At 41.9% G+C, this 23101-nt stretch overlaps 1 protein-coding gene across 3 annotated transcripts in view; it reads right to left on the bottom strand.

The window, feature by feature from the left end:
- LOC128765922 (inactive dipeptidyl peptidase 10-like) overlaps positions 1-23101 on the bottom strand; it is a 133255-nt gene that overhangs the window by 54615 nt on the left and 55539 nt on the right. For 2 of the 3 annotated variants that reach the window (XM_053877172.1, XM_053877174.1), the window contains exons 2-3: positions 3908-4022; positions 1062-1157 (exon numbers count right to left, since the gene is read on the bottom strand). In XM_053877172.1, coding sequence (XP_053733147.1) covers positions 1062-1157; positions 3908-4022 — 211 coding nt within the window. Of the gene's footprint in view, positions 1-1061; positions 1158-3907; positions 4023-20847; positions 21189-23101 lie in introns of those variants that run through there. The other variant, XM_053877173.1, reaches the window with a different exon arrangement.

Below are 23101 nucleotides of genomic sequence, written 5' to 3'. Positions count from 1 at the left end.
CTCGATCTGCAAGCTACAGCCTTTCCATATAGTGATGTCAAAGTGGAATATATTGCTGAAAAAACAACTCCTTAAAGTCAGCCTAAAGTAAATGTGCTGATCAGATTTATTTCCATGCCAATATATTGATATAATATTGACATTGCTCCTCACATTCAATATTATTTATTACGATTATATATTGACAGAAGCTATTCTTGCACCTTGTTGTTGCACATAAACTGCTTTGTTTATGCACAAAGCTGGGAAGGAAAAACCTTAAACCTGTCCAGATGTTTTTTAATGCCTACCACTCATATACTATTTTGACAAATACATAATTCAATGGCTGTTATGAACAATGAAAACTTAAAAAAACACTAGTGAAAACTATCAAATCGCACCGTAATCACAATGAATCAAAACAAAAATCAAATCGGACAAGAGCATGTCGTCCCAGGACTAGTCAGAAATATCACGTTCACAAAACAGTCAGAGCTTGAAACACTGTATCATCAAGATCTCAGCCTCAGTGCTGTAACGTAAACACAAACACCTCCTTGTATTTATCCCATTAGACCTGAACAGCGACTGCTTTATCTTAGTAACTGGAAACGACACATCTGGGGCGAGATAACATCACTGTGAGAGTGTGTATCTCGACAGAAACCTCTCCTTGGCGCAGAACACTTTTGAGTATTTTCAACATTTCCGAACCAAGTCTGGAGCTCCAGTGTACAAACTCTCAGAGCAATCCACATTCATCTCCCCTGGCATAGCAGCACAGAAAGTAAGCAACGGTGTCTGTTGGTGCATTTGTGATCCTCGGTTACAAAGAGTGAGAGAGATGTCACCCTTCTGTTTTTGAACAAAAAGCTACTTGTTTTCTCCTCTGAACTCAGATGAGTGGAAGTCTGGTTGTGGCAGAAATAAACGCATCGCGGGTGTGACAACCCATGAAAGATGCAATAAGCAAATACAGCTCAGCAGGAAAGCGCGTCGCAACATCAGTGAGTCACTCCTGTGGCAAACAGCGTCTATTGAAGAAGTCATTAAGGCTGTTGACTGTGTTTATCACTCACCATTGATCCAGCTGGCCTCGGGGTCGTGGACCACAAAGTCGGGTTTGAAGAGATCCTCCACGGTCAGTTTGGTGTCACTTCCTGCCTGAGTATCAGCTGAAAATTGGATTAAAGGAAGTTAATATCAAGAACCACCCGAGCGCCTCTTTCACACTACATCAATGTGATGTTCCACCTTTCCAGTTCGGTCGTTTGAAGCAACACAATCCAAGTGCTCACCTTAGCTCAGCCATGAATATATCTCTTTATATGGCACTTAAAATGATGGAAAATTCTCTTCTTTAAGACTTTTCTTCTTTTTAACACCCCATACATTTGTACAAGAAGTGACCAAACGGCGCCTCGCCCGGTAGAGGGATCCCAAAACACTTACAAGCTTGGGTGAAGATGAATTTTCCAGTGCTGTGATGGATGAAAGTGACTAAATGAAGAACATATTAACTACTACGTTGTGTGCCTAAACGTCAATATCTTAGAGGCAGATTCTTACAAAGCCTTCCTGGTTTGCGTCTACAACTTACATCCAAGCACATTACATTTTTTATGAGATCTGGAATTTAAATGGGGAACTACTTCCCAGTTTGAGTTATCACTTGTCTAAATAAATGACATGCCACTTTGCACCTGTAAAAGACACATTCACTTAGCAAACTGACAGTCACACAGCCCCTCGATAGTTTACTCTACCTATATGCAATTGCTCACCATATGTTTAAAAGGCACTCCTTTAACATTTTAAACTTTATCAGCAGATTCAGTACATTCTCACTCCTAATACGTGAGCTCCAGAGTGACGCCAAAGTCAGGAGTTTCATGACACAGTATTGAACGGCTGATGAGGCTTCATAAAACTGTGTCCTGATTTTCAGATGCCACTAGATGGCACTATGTGTCATCAATGTTCGGACTTCATTTTTAAATCTTGGTACCATCTAGTGGCCCCTGAAATTCTGACTGTTTCATCAACCATGCAATACTGTTTCATGATACCTTGTCTCCCCATCACTACCTTGCTCATTGCAAGTTGGGGTATTAAGCATTCCACTGAAGCATGAGCTGTTTCATCTGTGGTGCCTACTATGGGTGTCGCTTGGAACACAAGGTGGAGGGGGGTAGTTTGGACCCCATTGGAGCACATCAACAGGTCTTTGATGTGATCATTGTACACATTTGAAATTGGTTGCTATTTAGCGTTGTGGGACCGAGAATATGTTGTCTGATTGTTGAGTTCCTGTTTTATTTTGTATGTATTTTTCAACTGCCTATACCTCTTTTTTCCTATCAGGTCAGTGTTTTACGATATGCTTTCTCAACTGTTGAGAGTTTCATCAAAGACACATCCTGTTCAGACGGCCCCTGTTTGTACATTTCTAGACAGACTTAAGGAATATTTTGACTACACCCCTCAACAGAATGGAATAGCTCCATTTTGTTGAATATTCGAGGATATTTCTTCCACACCTGGGCTAACTTAAGTGTACCAGAATGTCCGAGGCGACATTTGTATGTATAAACCATCACACACTATTCCTCCCCAACAAAGAGTGCAACCTACATGTTTCCCTTTCAGTTGTAAAAAACAATTTAAAGACGCCTTCTGACGGAGTTACACCACCTCATGAGCAACTTGTTCTTCACGATTGTCTGTTTTCCATATTTAACGACCAGAGAGGCAGGTGGGTGAAACCGACACACATGGACGAACAGATATCCAATATTCATTATGACCATCATCATTGGTCTGGTGCGCTTTGGAGCCATTCCCCAGCAAAATGTGTCATTTTTAATTATGAAACAGCGATGCAGGCGGCGCCAGAGTTAAGCCCCTTCTGAACGGGGCAGCTGGCGATTCCGAGCGGAAAGCGAAGGCCGTGTCGCTCTGAATGTCAGCCATGTTGGCGGAGCTTGATAACTGCAGACAGCATGTTTGTTTATGGATGCCGTGAGAGTCTAACCAGCCGTGGCGCCCACCATCGAATGTCTTGGGAACGCCGCAGTGTCTGAGGTCTATGAGAGCGAGGTGATGATTCTGTGAGGCTGTAAAGTCAAGCCAAGAAGTTGTTTTGCTTCGCTTTTAGTTTTTTTACTTACTGCTGCAAAAAGAAACCCAAAGGTCAAGTGAACAAGAGAAAGCTAATTATAACCGTGTATTCGTCTTGCTCCCTCCTCTTGCTGGTTATGAGTGATTACAGCAGATGTGTACATTTGTTTCGAAATGAGCAACGGATATAAAGTAGCGCTCTCTTTGTTTCGCTTCTCATACAATGCTCAATAGAGAACAACTTCATTTGTTGTCACAAAAGTTTGGATTAATGTGACAAATTATTCTTATTGCGAATGGCAGTAATAACAAGCTATTTACGCATACATCATGATTTTTTATATATATTATATATCAACATTTCTTCCCAGAATCAAGCTTATTTATTATTTTTCACATTGTGATGTGGGTCGTGTCAGTTTCTGAGAAGAGAGGAGGCGAGCTGGACTCTTGAATGAATCACAATCTAACTCAGTAACATGTTCATCTGAGCAGCCAATGAGAAATTGTATCATATTTGAGGCAAACTTTTATTTTCAAACCTGCTGAGCATTCCTCTGACAACGCAGACACTCAATCACAGAAATGATATAGCCCCACAATTTCAATGTCGGAAAGGATTCTTACACCTTGTCATTGCACGTAAAGTGCTTCGGTTATTTATTCAGAGTAAATCACGCAGTCACTAGCATGACTGACCCATTTTCAGAAACTCTGTTCAGCTTCTCTTAGAAGGTCACATATACGAATGCCTCGACATCTTAGATACATTAAGCCTATAAAAAAGAACAAGGCAAAGTGTTACCTGGTGTGAGGAGGATGACTGACATGGTGATGAGGGAGCAGACCACCAATATGACCAGCAGAGCGATCGCAATCCCCTTCCAGTTCCTCTGTGGAGGACTCACTCCGCCCAGATCCTGGACAGAGGGAAGCAAATCAGAGGTCATAGAGAGCACTGACAAACAAAAGAGTTTTCATTTTCAGACTCAAAGTTCTCAGTATGTATCAGAGGTCCACCAATATTACCAGGAACCAACTAGTCAGCTAAACACACTTAGATTTTCTTTGCGCTAAATCCTCGGTCCCCAGGGGCCGTGGGAGCATCCAGGAACCTTCAAAGTGGGGTCATATGAATGCTAAACATCTGGGTCTTTGTTCTGAACAGGATTAGCACTCACCCTTTTCTTCTCAAAATTAAGATGCGAACTGCGTGACTCCAAGTCCCCGAGCTCAGTTGTTTCAGAAGTACAATATAAATGCAGTCATTTCATATTTGATAAGAGCTGCTGTGCTGCAATACTGCAGTTAGGTTTTCTGCAACCACAGTGAAAAGGATTCAAAGTCAAAAGAGCTGTAAATGGTTTTGAATTCAATTTCAGATTTTTGTTAATCATTTGTAGTGTAACACAGAGTCTGTTATTCTGACATAAATTGACTGCCATGATTTTTTTTCCTGGTTGTATGTGATGCTACATATACCAAGTGACATTATCCTATATATTTAGTGTGAAAGGAGCGCCATCCCATGGCTTAACTCCCACCGCTGTTGACAATGCCAGGAAATGTTACACAGTACAGCACATTTGCTGAAGCGATGCAGAAGGTACTTGATCAAATAGTTTTATTATTGCGCCTCATCTTAGCTCCAATCTCAGCCCTGTATTTCACTAAAACAGTCGCGACACGACACGCGACAACATCCGGGTTGCTCACTTGTGAAGGATGGCCCTCTTAAAAAAGAAAGCGCTTCATGTGTGAGAGATAAACGCCACAGTGGAAATGCATTAACGTGGACTGGAGGACGCAGCCATCTGAGCGACCGCAGAGCAGACTGATGTCATCTCGCTGAGTTCTGGTCGTCTTTGAGAGCTTTCTACCACATCTGCTCCAGAAGATAAGGGGATGGTGCAGAGTGATTCTTCTCTTTGCAGCCGCTAAGGTTAAGATAACCAGAAAAACTCTACAGCCAGGCTAGGATCATTGCCGAAGCCACATACCCCCATATATTCTGCTTTCCCAGTCATTATTTCAGGTATTGATTCGGGTCTTGGCTGAGCAAGGGTCTGATTTTTCAAGGAGTTGACTGTGAATTTAACTTAGAGCCAGTGGTAGATTGGTAATTTCACTGTTAACCACACACATGTGCCTCACTCTGCTTGTAAATTGTGGGTCCAAAAGGAGATTTAAAAAAATATATTATGTATTTATACATTCCAGCAGTCAATTTGTCGATTTCTCTTAACCGAGGAACATGTTACATCTACTATCAATTTTGAGTCTGCCAGTGTGTTTCTTCCTACAACTGGCTCTTGAGTAACCTTTGTGTGAAAAATGCCTGGCTCTTGATTCTATATTCTTAAAGAAATAAATCATGAAAATTCCCAGTATTTTGAGCCAAAGACAGGAGATTAAAAAAGAAAGTTCATCACACCTTTACGCCAATTACTATTTTTGGAGGTTAAAACGATGATTGAAAATCAAGTTTGTTTTCAATATTTACCAGGTGGAGTAAGGATTGACAATGACAGTGTAGCAAACATAAAAATGGACACTATAAAAACTGTGGTGAAGAAGAGAGTGCAGGCAGCGTTGAACAGTCAGAAACAAGTGTACGAAAGTGACACTTTCCAAGACAGAGACCTGCCATGATGTATGGTTTAGAGACAGTAGCTCAGACACAAGTACGGGAAGCAGGAGTTAGGAGTCAGAGTTGACGAGAATTCTTTGGCAGTGACTCCAAAATACCAGATTATGCCGAAAGGTCAGACCCAAATGTTTGAGAGGAAAGACCATGGGTGTTGGTGGTTGAGGGGCCAAGCAAACGAAGAAAAGGTTTGTGGATGCTGTAAAGGAGGACTTGAAGAGGATGGTTGCATGCCCTGATGGAAAGTGTTACTGTGAACTGTGAAAGCCTGTCAGTGTGTTCCGTCCGTGTGTTTGCGTGGTGCTCGACAAACCAATTCAAAAAAGGGTGAAATGTCACAATATAGTTGTAAAAATATATTTCACACAGTTTGTTGGATCACAGAGAGCTTGAAGAACATACACTGGCTCTGCACCACCACATTTGTTCAGGGATCCGACCGTTATTTTAGCCTTTGATTTTGTGTCGGCTGGGCATTGATTTCCAAAATGTCTTCATTTACTTGACATAAAAGGTGCAGGTCTGTGCAACAGTGGGATGCTGGGGTTATAAATAAAGTCCTGGCAGGCGGCATCGTTGGGATGGGGAAAACCTGCACCTTTATTTCTCTCTGTCGGTAAACAACCAAAGCAGCATTGCTGTGTTTACGATTCAATATTTCTATATAAATATCACCAATTCACCTATCGTTGTTTTCATGCTCCGCAGAGCGCAAACGTGGGCTGTCCCTACTTGATTTCGGCTGTGTGGCTTACTAAACAGTTTGTGTTGTTGTGTAGTTTCCCAAAAAGGTTCATAAATCTTACAAATGTCACGGCGAAATGTCAGAAAGTAACAGAAGCCGCTCCCTCCTGAGACTTTGAGCTGGAAAGTGCTCGAATAATATTGACTGACCAGCAGAAGAAGGAGAGGAAAGAGGGGAAAAAGACTCAACATCCTCAAGAGGAGGTAATGGTGTTTTTTTTTTTGGCTTGTTTTTTTTTTTTCATTCAAACACATGCGAAATAAATAAATATTGAGTGCACAAAAATGCCTACTTGGTGGACAAGCCTACAGCTTCCTTAAAATAAATAAAAAATGAAAATAAAAACTGAAATTGACTTGGAAATAAGTGACAAAAGCGATAGCAGACTAGTTCATCCCGTCTTCAGTACCAGTAAATAATTCTTTGCATACAACACGTTCCTATACTTCCGGACAGATGGAAGACTTCCCCAAGTCTTGAACACTGTGGCCCGTTGTTTCATTGAACACCAACTGATTAAAAACTACAATTCCCTTGAGACGAACTTAATGAGGCTCAGTTGTTGCCGCGCGCAAATGTTTTATCCATGTTTGATCAAAAATAACAAGCATCGTGAGCATATGGTTGAGACATAAGGCACTATAGGGTCCTTTCAGACGCTTTTATCACACATTTTATTGCATGTTATGCGCACACTAGCTTTATTAAATCCACGTCTGGGTTCTTGTGTTGAAGCACAGCGCTGCCCCATCACGGGTGTTTCAACTAAAGCCCAGCATGGAGAGAGCCGTAAAATATTGACCTGCCTCACCTGAAATTATTTCACCACAATGTAATTCAACGGCAGAGCTAAACACATAAAAGTGCACTTGTTCTTGGGGAGTCAAAGTTACAACATGAACAAGAATGGATTCTTAACCTAAAGTTAGCCAGAGAATCGAGTCCTGAACAACGGAAGTAAGTAACTTTAGGTGATGGATAAGCCTTTGCTTGCTCAAGGAAAATAAGTATCTTGACAAGATGCCATTTTATCAGTCACGTGATTGAACAGATCCTTCTTGGCTGCCTCCCTTTTTGAACCAGGAATTCAAATTTAACCTGTGATTCTGGGCCACAGATCCAGAGAACCATGAGCAACTTTGTTTCCCCAGACCATGAAGAACATCTGAGAGGCTGTTCACACCAGCGTGGTGCGGAACCCTGTGCCGTTGTGGCTTCTCTGAACCTTGGTGCGTTCAATCGCACCATACTGCAGAAGCAAAGTTGGGGAGACGGGATAAAGTGTCACTCAGGTGGGAGTTAAACAACGCCACAGCAAAGTTTATATTCTGGAAGTGACTGATGCTTCATCGTGCATGCAAAGACATTTAATGATGAGGAGACACAGTAGTTATCCTCAAATGCATCCCGTATGTAACAAGTACTACACGCCCACCGATGATGTCATGATGCACAACCTCAAACCTGCTGTGGTTCCACTATTCAGGTTCCGAACCAGTATTTTTTTCTGTCTAAACATCCCTCAAAATTATATTCAGGAGCTGGAACCTGTGTGAAAGGCCTCATGGTGAACATCGAAATAGCCGTAACCTACTTTCACAATTGAGTCTGCAATCCCAAGACATCATTGGCCAATTTAGCGCTGTTGTTGGGAACTTTTGAGGCCAGGGGAAAAGCACCTGAGACATTGTTAACTCCAACCATTGTTTGAATCTTCAACCTTAAGGCGCCATTTCAACATGTTGCTCTATTACTATTGTCATCATTCAAAACCAACGATATGAAGACCAACGATATGAAACTCTTTGTCAGAGAAATGGCATCATCAGGTTTGTTGCTACTGCTCAAACCCTGTCCATGATAATGCCTCAAAAAAATCTCACAGACATTCAGGTTTTACTCCCAGCCTTTCGCCTCAGTCGTGATTAGAAGGCTCTTTTAATGAAACTGACAGCAACTGTAATTCTACCCGGCTCCCTCCAGAGCAAACACCATCACACCGAGTCAATACGATCAATTATTCAGAAGGTCAATAAGGCAGCCAGGAATAACTGGACACCGGTGGTTGAGGGAAGTTTGGAGGCTGGGGACGGCTACAGTCTTTGAAGCTATAGGACTGAAGGAAGTCTTGAGGATAGAGTTGGTGGAACGAGCCAAGTATTTCATCACTCTTGTTTGGAGATAAAGATCAGCATCATCAACCTATGGTGCAACATAAAGCACCAGTGGTCATGACCAGAAGCAGGAGACTGTTTGCAGTCATGTTGACAGAGTCCGGACCAGACTTTGAGGACCTGTGACAGCATTGAGACCAAGACTAAAGCGAATAGAGACCTACAATGTTGCAATGAAAGCATTTCAGTTCTTGATTTACTTTGAGCAAAATGGCAAAAAAATATTGTTTTGCAGTTAGAAATAAATTGCAAAGATGACTAATAGACTTATGCTCCCGTTTTCTGAATTCAGTTTGACTCATTGATTTGGTCTCCTTTTAGTGTCAGGACCTCAAAGCCTTGGTCTCGGTTTCTGTCCCACCTGTGTTTCGGGTGAGGAGGTCTCGACTCCAACACATGTTTACAGAGTATACAGAGTCAAAAGAATCCAGTCAGTTGGTGAATTCATCTGTCAAGAGTTTGGTCTGTCAAGAGTGATCTTCCAACTGGCATCTGTGTTTAAACTTAAGTTCTGTTAAAACAGTCCAGTATTCAAATAATGTCAGTCCGGTGACCTTGAAAAACAAGAGCCCAGAAAATGCAACCAAACAAAAAACACAGAATGCTGTGTATCTTGAATGTAATCCTTTTCGCTAGATGAATCAACTATAATGTCAAGGTCATCCAAAAATCATTTTTCAGCTGTACAACCAACACAAGACATTTAATTCATGAATAAAATGCATTTGTCAGGAAGACACTGGACGAGATGACTGTGAAATGCTGATGCAAAATGATGGATACAAAGTGTCCGCAGTTCAGGCTAAAGATAGGGATAATGCAGCTTCAATGCGGCAACAGTTTTCTCATTTTCAGAGCCCAAATCTTTGGATTTCAGTAACCATGACAATGACAGACCACTTTTAAACCAAAAGCGCCAGCTGCTGAGCTCTGAATGTAAGGATACAGTTTCATGAATCCTCTCCAGACCGTCACTACTGAACGACAACTGAAAAAGTTTGAATCCTTAAGACAAAAGAATGAAAGCAGCCATCAGGACTGAGTTATTACAAATAATGGAACTTGAAGTTTTCTGTCAAATGATGAAGGCTGCTGCTCTTTTATGAGTGATATAACAATAGTACATATTGTATATTTGTTGCTCCAGATGAGACTCTTCTCTGCTGTAGTTCAGAGGAAGATTTTATTCACGCTTGACGTCTGACGCTGATGAAAACGCTGTCGTCTCCATCAGCCCCCTGCTAACTACCAGACGTACAACTCACTGGCTGGCTGTGCACGCCGGTCCTGAAAAGCCGACAGTCGGTGGAATCAGGCTATTTATAGTGCAGCAGGCTGATTCTCTCACCTGGACTCTGACCTTGGAGAGCGTGACAAATGATGAGCCGTGTTTAAATGGGAAGCCAGTCAGTGAGGGGCGCAAGAACAATCTCATCATTCCTCGCTGTGAGCCGCCAAAAGCCGGCGCCTTGGCTGCGGTCACGAGGCTTAACATCTGAAATTGATCCAGTTGCTAATCGGAAACGGCGAGTTTAGTGACACGCTGTCCTGGTATTGTATTTAGCATTATCAGTCCTGACCTGTGGGCCGCTGCCACTGGTCTATGAGCCTGCGGGATCATTTCCAATTAAAGTCCGTCCTTGTTGCATCGGCACCAGATAGTGAAGGCGACGGGGGAGCGGGTGACATTCCAACGACAAATCCTCTCATCTCCTTTAATACAGCTCAATAAAAACATTAAATTGTTTAACACAATCAGATTAAAAATAATGCTAAGCTAATGATCGATGTACAGGAGTCCTTGTGCTCTGTAAGCAGTCCGTGTCTTCAAGGTCACAGGTGGCAAAAGCGTCTATTTTAACTTGAAATATCTCCACTACAATGATACTTTTACCCTCTTTGAATAACTTTTCCTACCGATTGCAGCACTGAATAGGCCAAAACTTTTAGAATGCAATACCTCTTTTTGGCCCGAAACCGTCTCCCCTTTAAAAAGTTTATCTTTTGCTCTGATTCATTGCTTGCAGTCATCGATTTACTGAGTTTATTTATCGCTATTTAACTTCAGAAATGAAAAAGGTCTGATGGATAATTAATCCTGGTTCATCTACGCTCCGTCCCTGAGGCTGCGCGGAGCACATTTATGATCCTTTACACAAAGAATACATATGGAATCAATGGCGCTGTTCATCTGCTCACACTTATCTCTGCTGAAGCCAGTTTGAGTGAATCAATAGGCAGCAAAGTGGACACATATTTTCTGTCTTCGTTTAGTGTTAGATTCGTTTACACACACAAGTAGAAGCGCAGCTCCAAGACTCCCTTCAAATATCCCATCTGGCAATAAAGAGGCTTTAACCATTAAAAAAAAATGCTTCCAACTCCAGAAGATGAACTAGGTTATGCAGAGATTCTGGTCAGTGTAGATTTTGATGTCAGTAGAATTTAGAGGCAATTTTCCCTGGATACATTGACAGATCAAACATTTGCTACGTCTCATTTGAGTTTCCCACTGAAATCATTCAAGTACTACTAGACACTATCAGTATGCCAGATCGATGGATAACTCCTGAAGCATCTCAAGAACGCCCAAAGTTCAGTTAACAAAAATTTGCATTTTTAGCAGACTAATCTCATGAACACCAACAAAAGAAACCGCACCTTTCAGATTAAGGAACAGCCCATATTTCGGAGTCAAAGCAGCTTTGAACTCCGCTTCCCATCTTTATATGGGAGCTGCTGTCTCAGAACAACACAAGATCACGCCAGTTCCACCATGTTTGAATGCTCCTCTTTACCTTCTTCGATCTTTGTAACTTAAAAAACTGTCACGGCACAAGGGAGGAAGTGGACACACTTCCTCTCGGCTTAAAACAGGCATGCCACAGATGTTCATCCCGGGGAGGAGAGAGGCAAGCGGGATAGACATTGGCTTCCTTAGGATGGTCCTGACACAGACAGAAAAAGCAGGCAGCATGGAGAACATCATGGCAAAGTGGGCTCCGCATGATGCGGGGGCGCAGGTTATATCGTGACACTGGACGGTGAGTGTACAACGCACATATACAAAGATCAATTCAAGGTGCCTGAGTGAAAAAAGGGACAACGCACAGTAGCGTCATACACCGTCTCCCAGTTGGACAGAGAGTATATCAAAGATATTTCAGGGCAAAGGTGATGCCTTATAAGGGACAAACCAATAGCGGGGGCTTCGCATGCACTCATAGAACTGGAGTTACATCCAGGTAACTAGTACGTCTGTCTTGACACGGTCAACAGGCTGACAAAGACATGTTACCTGTTAGCTATTGGTCTTTCAAAGTACCATCAGTAACCAATTAATTTGACTCTTCTGAAAGATTTAGGACAAAAGAAAAAAAATATCACGCCAATTGAATCCCGTTCTCCGAACGACTTCCCTCACTATCTTTCCCCCTGTCATATTGCAACCCTTCAGCACTTTTCTTTTATCTGTTTTCCTGCCGTGTTCAAGCTGAACTGCCTTGCTTGCCTCTGGGACACGGCGCTGACAATCTCTGGAATATTAAAACAGCCAAATGCAGATTCGGCATATCAAACACAAGCTCCACATCCATCCATCTCTTCGTGCCTGAGCTGATTCAGCTGTCTTCAACAAACGTCCTAAATATCTCAAATGAAGTGAGCTGACATTTGACTGATAAGTGAATTTGAGACGTAGGATGGAAGTAAAGGATGATGACGTTACTATTGTTGGAGTTCATACATCCCAGATTTTGTGAATGAAGAAAACATAAAGCTGTTCAGGCTTTTACATTTAAAAAAATGCCACTTAAATATTATAATTATTCACTATAGCGCTTTGAGCAACAAGTGTTGCAGTTAATGCTGTGCCTCATTTAGTGTTATCCTCAAACAACCCCTGTATTATTCTGTGTGAGTGCCACAAAGAAGCCATTAACAAAGCCAGGGAAACACTCTTACTTTGCTTGCAAATTTTCTATCGCAGTCTGATGTGGAAAACTACCCTCGCATTGATTTATTACATTAAGGATTGAAATGTTATACTTCATTAATGCTAATGATTGGTGTATTAAAATCGCTGACGCGAAACAGGAATTCAGAGAGCAAACAGTGATGTGGAGATAATTGAATAAATCTCAACTTCACTCTGTGAAGGACGCAAAACAATGGAGCGATTTCTATTAAGCTGCTTTTCCTTTGGCGATTTGTGGCTGGTTTAAACGTGGTTTTATATGATTTGCACGGTGGGCGTCCAAGTCTTTGTCTCTCCTTTGCAGTCAAGCCTGATTTAAACGCAATTAGACGCGGCTGAGCGCGCTCCGGCAAATGAGACGGCACGACGAGATTCCAGCCACAGAAGTCGAGAGAAACGCCATTAATCACGAGAAGTCGGCGAACGGAAAGCAGAAGGAGTGGAAGACAAGGGCTCAATGACACGGAGTCAACATGGAAGCAGGAAATTGTCTCTCAGTGTGAGGTTGAAAAGTGGCGCCGTGTGTTTTTATGCCTTTAACGTGACATTGGCAGGGTCCAGCAGGCGCTGGGCTGCAATATCGCCGGCTGAGAGGAAATGAGTGGGGATGGAGAGGTGAAGAGGGAAGGACAGCGCAGCTTGCCGTCGGATGAAGCGATGTGCCTCAGCAACTGATTCGATCATTTCACCATTAACTGTGTTTACACTGCTTGGCCGCTGGGACTGTGAAGGTTAGTGCCTTCACAACAGCATGCAGAGTCTTCCGGCGACACCAGAGCGTAGAATAAAACCAGGTTGCTAAAAGAGCTCAAAGATTGTCCATGAACATCATAAAGGGAGTAGTCAATGACTGACTTTGTGGAACGGAGCGCAGACAATCGCCCCCAGCTCACACCTCTGAACCCCAACTTTCAAAAAGCAAGGACCACATGAGGTGGTCAACAACCACAGTACACTAACAGTCAGCCCCAATGTTAGACATCTGAAGACAAGGCACACAGTGGGGCATCACCAACTCAAAGGCCATTCAACATTTGCCAACAGACAAAAACAGACTGCACAGACCTGAACAGCAAGGCACAACAGCAGACAGTCAAAGGGGTGGCAGAGGCCAGAGCTCCACACAAAGTGAGCACAATGATCTCAAACAGTGTAAGTCTGAGAGGTACAAAACGCATTGTTTTTTTAGTATTTCAAAGCATCTTGCAGTGTTGCACACAGTAATTCAATAAACAAGATTATGAATGGAAATGGTTGGAAATGCATTTATAAATTCAAATAAATAAGTTTTTAAGCTTTATATTTTAATTGATCAGAACAATGTTTGAAAGAAATGGTTGGCAAATGTTGCATTTCACTTTCATCTTTTATGTATTCAGTGTGAAATGTTCCCTAAGCATCTTATAGCAGCAAAGATTGTTAAAAAAGTGGAATGGTTGGATCATAAAATGGTTATAAGTGGGATAAAAGGGTTACGATAGCAATGCATTTTAATTTTTTGCACAGACATTTAAATATGAAAATATAAGAAAAAGTTGCCAACATGATAGAAAAAAAAAACCGAAACATATGATTGAAGGATAGCAAAACATAAAAAATACTATGTAGAATAAAAGGATAAAAAAGCAAAAAAAAAGTGTTGGACCTAAACGTTTAAATTATTTTAGAGGGAATGTAGCAACAAGACACCAGTGGGTAGCTGGGAGCTAAACTGCAGTCTTTCTCTCCAATGTTTGTGCCAAAATGAAGTTTCAGTTTTTTTTATCAAATCTTCAGTTACAAAGTCAAATTCTATTCAATACCTGTGCGTTCCATTCTATTCAGCATTGACAACATGAGACAGCAGCACGACAGCCTCCACCAAAATTTGAGCGTCGACATGTCGTGGCTCTCGGGCCGAACAGACGGCGTGTCGTTGATCAGGACTCCTCACGGACGAGCCTATGAGATTTCGCTCCTGGGAGTTCAATCGATCGTCCACCTCGGTGCTTAAAAGAAAAGTCCTGCCAGTGGAGAAAAGCTTGTTTGCCAGGAACACTGCAGCACTTCATCTTCGCCGAGCTGATGAACTTAATGTCAAATCAAATCCTGGCTGGAGTCTCCTTGTTAGTAACAAGGAGATTAGAGGGACAACGATTCAAAGAGAAAGTCAGTGTGGGTTCGGGGGCATGTTAAGGCGTTTCCATGTTTATAAATGACTAAATTACGGTGCCATGAACTTAGCTACCAAAAAAGTGTATGTATTATGAAGCAGATCAAGAGAGATGGTAAGAGAAAAGTTTGGAAAAGTCATAACACAATAGAAAGTTCCCCTGCCACTGTTACAATGCTGTATTTGTATGGAACCTTAGACTGCGAAGCTACACACATTGACTGTCCACAACAACGAAATGCTAAAAACTAAAACACCTGTATATATATATATATATATATATATATATATATAGACATATATATATATATATATATATATATATATATATATATATATATATATATATATATATATATATATATATATATATATATATAGACATATATATATAGACATATATATATATATATATATATATATATATATATATAGACATATATATATATATATATATATATATATATATATATATATAGACATATATATATATAGACATATATATATAGACATATGTATATAGACATATGTAGACAGAATCGTAAAAATGAGCAGTAAACCAGTAAACCTAGGCCAAAAAGTAAACCACAAACCTACTCTCAAAAACTTTCACATCCAGCACATGACTGACATTGAGAAGATACACAACGGTCCACTTCTGGGACAGTTGGATTATTCAGCTGCTGAATACTTGAGATTCCAGTCCACTGATACTTTAATGCAAAAGAAATGCAAAGGCGCTAAGTCTCAAGTTTGTCCCTGCGGTTGTTGTTGAACATGATGTTTTTTGTCGTACAGATTCAAACACACTCCGCGTCAGTTGGCTTGTGATTTTGGGAGAAAGTTGCCTGAAGCTGCGATGAATTTTCAAAACATTTCGGAGGCCAGCAGGGAGCTGGCACGTTCAGAATATCATCAGTGCCGCGCCGCAGTACAGCACACCACAACGGACTGTACGGAAGTGGAGAAGTGTGCAAGCCTGAGACACGCTAATAAAAACACACACGCCCCACAATAAACGTGTCAGGGAATCATCAAAATGCAACGCACACACTGATACTTAAAACAGGAACACTGGCAGGGGCACGGTCAATGATGCAACCGTATAAAGTGCGACACAACAATTGTGTATTCATCGCTATGCGAATACAGTAAGCAGACACAAAATACCATACGTGTGTCAACACAAGTGGAACCACTCCGTTTGAGAAGACAGCAAATGAACTATAAATCTGAGGAGGAAAACTGATCTTGTTCAGCCGCGCCGGTCGATAGACAAGCTGCGGGTGCAGTGGAGCTGTCTGCTCCGTAGCAAGGTCAGTGATGAACCCGGCTTAAAAATGCATGAGGATCACTTCTGAACTAGTTTTGAAAACGGCGTCCAGCATCGATAGTGACTCATGAAACAAACTGAGCAATGTTCTGAACTTGAATCATGAACTCCTCACATCTTTTATTGCCATTTAAATACCTCAAAATGCTCCGTTTCTGACACCACAGCCTGTAGAAATCCATATATTACCTGCACCATTGTATGAGCCGAAGGTTGACACTGCCAGGAAAAGGTAGCGGCTTATAGTCCAAATATTTCAGTTTATAACACAATAATTCAACAGACTTTCACACTCAGGGGCTCATAAATGGACACACAAATGCATAAATCTGCTAACATAAAAAATAAAACGCAAAGGCCTCACACACAGTTCATGATATCATGACTAATACACACCCACAAGCACACACACACACACAAACTGCCACAACTGTCATGAAAAACAGAGCATGACTAGGCTTCTATCCTCCGCTTATATTTTATCTCTCCTTATATTGACCATTCCAGGAGAAAATCCATGCCTTGACTCGAGTGCGGCAGCTCTTTCAGCCATCCTTCTCAACAAACCGTCTGGTAACAGAAGTCAGGCTTTTCTTTCCCTCCTGCTCCAAGGTCATCCACATCACCACACAGGCTCAATCATAGACACACAACTGCGTCTTTCACACAGACTGAGATGCAAAACAAACACTTTTTTTTTTTTCATCCTGATCATTCTATCCTTCTTCTCACCCCCTCCTCCTTCCGCACTCATTTCTTCCTCCTCATTCTCGGCTGAACTCTGGGTGAGGCCACAGTGGACGTGTTCCACGATTAGAATGAAAAACAGTTGCTAGATCAGAGGGTCAGCGCTGGTGCAAGCTCGTCCTCTTCGCTCATAATCTCAGTGACTGCATTTCTCTTAACACCTGCCTCTCGGGCCATAAGCTCAGTGTTATTAACTGCAGCTACAGCGAGGACATTCGGTCAGGAGGGGTGGAGCCTACCCTGAACCGTGTCACACAGAACTCCTAAAAGGCAGTTTTTTGCTTTGACTCATGTCTACAGAGGGTCAAACTAGGCAGGTACATCTTTCACGATCAAAATGTTTTCTAAAGGAGCTTTCAAATGCACTATGTGCACCAGGAGAATCTTCTACAGCGCTCACTTGACTGAACATTTTTAGTAAATGTCTCAAAGACTTTGAGACAGACATCGTCCCATCGAGCTTGTCATTCACGCCATGTTGACTTTACTTCAGTAAGCACAGTGTGGCCCTTGTTGCTTTCTTAATGGACAGTCCAAACGTTGACCTCCATTTCTGACCTTATCTACTGATGCAACTTCCATCATACTGAAAGCGGAGGCCACTTACACAGCATGAGTGAGAGTGGTGCTTATGTTTCACTCTTGACATCTGGATCTGGATGTGGTTTCACCAGCTGACAAGAGATTGCATGAGTTGACATCTATAGATCTGTTCAAAAGACATTTGTGTTCTGATAGTACCTACATTTTCATGAGAAAAAAGACAGTGGGAAAAGTCAGCTTGCAATGCAGTTCATGAAATATGAGTGTGATATAACTTATGAAATAATCAAGAATGATGCGGTAAAAATATTACTTAATGCATGTATGATTAGCCTGGGACCATATGCTTTCGCATACGAGGTTTTATCCCAATACATGGGTGCTGATTTCTACTGCGAGTGGGGAAGTAGTGCACTGAATTACTGCATTTAAAACTAAAACTCAACTGAAAACAGTAGCCGAATCACACACTTCTGAATTAAACTGTTCACATGAGAGTTCTGAAAATATTTGTGCCTTAATAAAGAGCATTATTTACTTTTAACATAAAGCTGTATATGTGCAGTAACAAGGTACAAGACCACCTTCTGTCAGAAAAAAATGGGGGCTGAATTGTTTCAGTGATTTACAGCTGGCTTCAACAGAGACCTCTTTTTAGAACAGAAATAAAACTTGACTCAGCAATAATTCTTTCACATCTGATCTAACAAGAATTAGACTGGCAAAAAAAATAAAAAATAAACATCCGTCAAGTGGCATATTGCAGTTTTCGCCCATGGTTATCATTACTGCGATTGTTTGACCAAAATAACAAGATACCTGTTTTAGCATTTGAGACAGCGAATGTCAATGAAAATGAGCTGAAGGTAGCAGCGACAGTGCAGGTCCACAGGATGCTGACAGTAATCCAGAACACCAGCAGTGCTCCTTATCAGCACTTCCAGAAAATTTCCCTGGAATCTATTCATAACTTGTGTTATGCAATCTTGTTTACAGTACAAGTAATTACCGATGAGACGCAGAGTAATAACAGAGAGGTGCGTCTTGCCACGATGCTTCCGCCGTTTAAAAACGGAGCCTTGATAACTAAGCAACCGCAGGCACTAAACAAAGCCCCTCGTGTTGTGCGTGTACCGATAACCATCATCTATTCTACCTCTTCAACAGCCAACCCACGGTGGGCAGGCGTCTTATCGAGGCAGTTAGCACTCATAACAGAAAATGAACACTTGCAGGTCAGAGGAGAACAAGACTGGAAATTAGATAAAGCTCAGCGCAGGTAAGTGTTGTGAAGGTGCCAGAACATTTGGACAATGAAACAGTAATTACGCTCACTGAAGCCAAGCGCTATAAAATATATGTAGTGGATATTGTGTATCAGGGGTTCCAGCAGCAAACCACCACTCACACTGCTGTCAGGAGTCGGACTCTGACCTCAGTAGAGAAATGGAAATTGCTTAACTTTCTCTCCCTTCTGAAGGAAATGTGCGAGCATCCTTCAAGTTCAAAGGCGGCTGGTGTTGTAAAACCCAGGCCAAAAAATCTCACCTTGGAAATTCTGAAGTCTGGCAGGAGTGTCTGTTGACAACGCTGCTCAGTGGCTCGTGGTGAGAGAGTAGAAACATATTCACATGTTCTCCCGCCCATTCCTTTGATGGGATTGAGGTGGGCACAAGTCTATCTCAGCTACTTGGGGTCAGTTGAACACCGAGGACAGGTCGGAACACACACACATCTATGACTTGGAGACATGAATTAATCTGTGAGAGGAAACCAGAGTGCCAACTGGGCCGTGCATACACACTCCACACGGAGAGGATTATAGGTTTACAAAAAATACTGATACATAAAAAACATATCAATACTTGGTGCGATACTGCATCAGTTACTTAAGAGCTGTGTACTGATATTTAATAAATAAATATCAATTCATGTTTGTGTTTTGGAGTTGTATTAATCTGCCGCTAGTCATCAAGGACTCAAGACCTTTCGAGACCATGGAACATCAGAGTCAACGCAGGACGCCACTTTGAGCTGAAGACCTATTCAAAGACTTTCACAAGAGGCATGGCGCTAGAGTCAAATACTCAAGGAACAGAATAAACCACACCACACAGATGTAGCATCACAGCTGACCGGAATATGTGTCATAGATTCCCGCCAATACACTGCCTTAGACAGGAGCCAGGTTCACTTCAAACTTGCGACCACTTCAGGGTGGATTCAAAGCTGCCACCTTCTTGCTGTGAGGATTGGACCCTGACCACTACTGCCCTTCATACCCTTGTGCATTTTAAGAGCATGAGCAAACTCACACACAACAAAAAAGATTCGTCCCAACACTGTTCTGCTCTTTTCTTCCTGTCATCCAGTCATGCAATTTTCATGAAGACTTGCCATGCTAAGGACCTCACAGGATCAGGTTTGATGACTGAAGCACCATGTTATCTTGATATCACGATACATCTTAAAAAAAAAAAAAAAAAAAAAAAAAAAAAAAACACTCTGGGCTCTAGTTTCACGTTGGCAAAGCCAGGGTTGCTGCAATGATGTGACAACGTCTCAGAGGCTTGGCCTTTAAATGGCTTGAGATATGTGTCACAAGCAAGCCACTACTACCAGTCAAAGAAAAAAAAAAGTTTGGGATTGACAGTTTCGTTCAAATGGAGCTTTCTAGACGTGTAACTGAAGCATACGTCGTAGTAAAGAAACCCTTGCATAGGAACACAACTTAAAAACAGGAGTCAGTTGTGCTTTAAATAAGCAAGGAAGGCTATTGAAATGGGCTCGGAGCTATATTTTAATCCCAACCCCACGAGGTTTTCTCGTATTTCAGGCACTGAAACTCAATTACAAAGCTTTGGGCTTTTGATTTCCTCGAATAATAGTCGGAAATTCAATTAAGGGCAAATTTGGAGAGCCCTCTGTGGAATAGAGGCATGCGAGTGATGAAATTATGTTATTAGATTACATTTATTAGACACATTGAGACTGAAGTCCAGGGCTATTTGAAAGCAGGAGGATCAATAATGAATTGTGATGGAGGCTTTGGTGCAGGGAAGTTCAGATCCCACAGAAAAGCAGCATCACCTGCGTAAAAAAGAGGTGGCATGTTTAACCCTTTAAGAGCCCGGGAGGAACATTTGGAGGTGAAGACGTTGGGTAATCGGGATGAGCGGGTTTGATCCAGGGAGTGAATTTCCACAGCTGAGATGAGGCGGCGGCGGAATGACAATGTCCGTCTCTGTGCTGCCTGGACGCGGCTTCGGAGCCCCGGACCTGACGGCGGAGCTCCGCGCACCCGCCGACGGACCACGGATTGATTGGCCCGACCCGAGGACGAATCACCCGAGATGTTCTCATATAACCGGGAGTGTGTTGGGTCAGACCCGCATGTGTTTTGTTGCCAGAATAAATGGAAATCCCACCTCATCCTGCTGCTGCGGGTTCTGCCTCTGGTTCGGCTGCTCCTTGGTCGCTGTCATTTTAACGCTCTCCTCGGACGGTCGAATCAAAAAAGGGGCATAAAACACTGCAAAGTGTGGGATCTTCACAAGTATCGAGCAGATCCGTCACGACCGATGACGCGTTCACATCAACGCCGGGGAAGGGAGGAGAGTTTCGGAGCAGCTCGAGGAGAAACGGGGCATATTGATCCAAACCGTGGCGACCTTTAACAGCGCCAAATGTGAGAGTGACGCGCTCCGTCTCTTTCCCTTTGCCTTTATCTGGCTGTCTGCTCGGTGACGCTGGTATTTTTGGAGGATCGAAGAGAGGAAGGGGATGAGGAGGAGGAGGAGGAGGTGGGTGATGAAGCGCTCTTGAGAGTGGGGGTGGCGTCCATGGTTGCATCCCAAAAAGTCATCATCATTGGTCACATTTGTCAGTAAGGATGAGTCTATTAAATGTGTCAGCAAACAAATAAATTCGTCAGTTTTCCGTCAGACTTTAAACTTTAAGATTTGAGTTTTTATGCCTCGTGAGCCTTGGTGAGTTATGATGGAAGATTTTTTTTTTAGTTCTTTTTTTGTTCTTTAAGCACATTACAGTGTATATGCATATTTTCTTGACAACTAAAGGAGAGTTAAGAAAAAGGTTGGCGGAAACTTATGATGACAAATAAGAACTATGTAAATATGGACATCAAGGCTATGTGCGATAAAATGTATCCAGGTGAGGTTGTGAGTTCAATATGTACTGAAACAAAGAACTGAACCAATAAAAAAAAAATACAGGTTATGCTGTCTATTTGTGGTTAACTGGTGACAATGTAGTTCAGTAGCTTGCACTGAGTGAGAACAAACACGACTATTTAGTGGAGCTATATTTCTTCATCCATTTTCTCCCTTGTTCGGAGTCATGCTGGGTGAGAGAACTATTGTCGCTGCCACCACTGTGGACAATAAATATGTCAATTAAAAAGAAGTAAAACAAAGAGTTGAAATGTTTTCAAGTTCATGCAGAAAAGCTGCAAAGAAAAAAAACAAAGTAACATGCAACGGCATCATGGATGTAATTGTCACACACTTGTTCTTTCCACATATCCAATGGTTGAATTCAGCTACAATTCACATTTACTGAGTTCACATTTCATTCTTCCTTCCTTCTAGCTAGAAAAGAGACAGGAACAACACAATACTCGTCTCCATTCTTCTCACTCATTGTTGATCCTTATTCAAGGTCACATCTCACTGACAGGATTAAGGACGAGTTCAACCTTGATCACAACCTGATGGATTCAACCTTGACTTTTTTTTGTCTATTCTTATAAACGAATACATTCTGCCACAAAAAATATGAAATAAAATCTGTGTCGGAAGCATTTTAGATCAAAATGGTGCAGTGTTGATAAATAAGTTGAGTAATTTCATTGAGCTGCGTCAGTGACGTTTTCCCCGAGCGCAGCAGGATCTGTCCATGGTGCTGAAGCCTTCAACTCACACTCACGCTTTTCACAACAAACGCTGCGCTGTAACCAAAAAAAAAAAAAAAAAAAAACACTGCTTAACAGCCCAGCACATCACCAACCGTGATGGAGTGTGTATCCTCGCACACTTCTTTCTCAACCAGCATCAACTTTGTACGAATGTGGTTTATCCAACTCGGTTCAGTGAAGTTATAAACACATGTTTGTTATTATTGTGTAACAGCTTACTGTGTAGCATTATGGCTCAAATAACTTCTTCTGTGAGGCGAAATCATTGAAAGGATGTTGTCATTCATCTTCATCTACTCAGTAGGGCATGTTTGACATAAGTGCAGATGAATACCACACTGAAGAGGAAGTACAAAAAACCTCCCTGCACCGCAATAAACCACAAACTGAAGCAAGTTGTGAGAACAAATCAGTTCACAAAGTAGATGGATGGATCATGTGTGCACTCAAAATGAATCTAGCTCTTCTTTTTCGCTTTTTACTCGTCTGTAAATTTGATAAAAGTTGGCAAAAACCAAAAATATGAACACTATAAATGCACCCAGAGAGCGCAGACCTCCCCCAAGCAAGCTGTTGGTCATCAATGAGATGATAAGCTGCACACATGATGTCACCGCATCCCACCTCCTGAATTGCCTGGCGATCTTTAGCAACCCTAAAACAATGTGGAAGGAGCAACACCGCAGACACAGCCACATGGAAGTTGTATTATTGATTTCATTGAAAGTAACAGTTTTATGAAGTCA

This window comes from Synchiropus splendidus, chromosome 10, assembly GCF_027744825.2.
Source record: "Synchiropus splendidus isolate RoL2022-P1 chromosome 10, RoL_Sspl_1.0, whole genome shotgun sequence".
Taxonomy (NCBI): domain Eukaryota; kingdom Metazoa; phylum Chordata; class Actinopteri; order Syngnathiformes; family Callionymidae; genus Synchiropus; species Synchiropus splendidus.
This window is presented reverse-complemented; position numbering and strand designations above follow the sequence as displayed.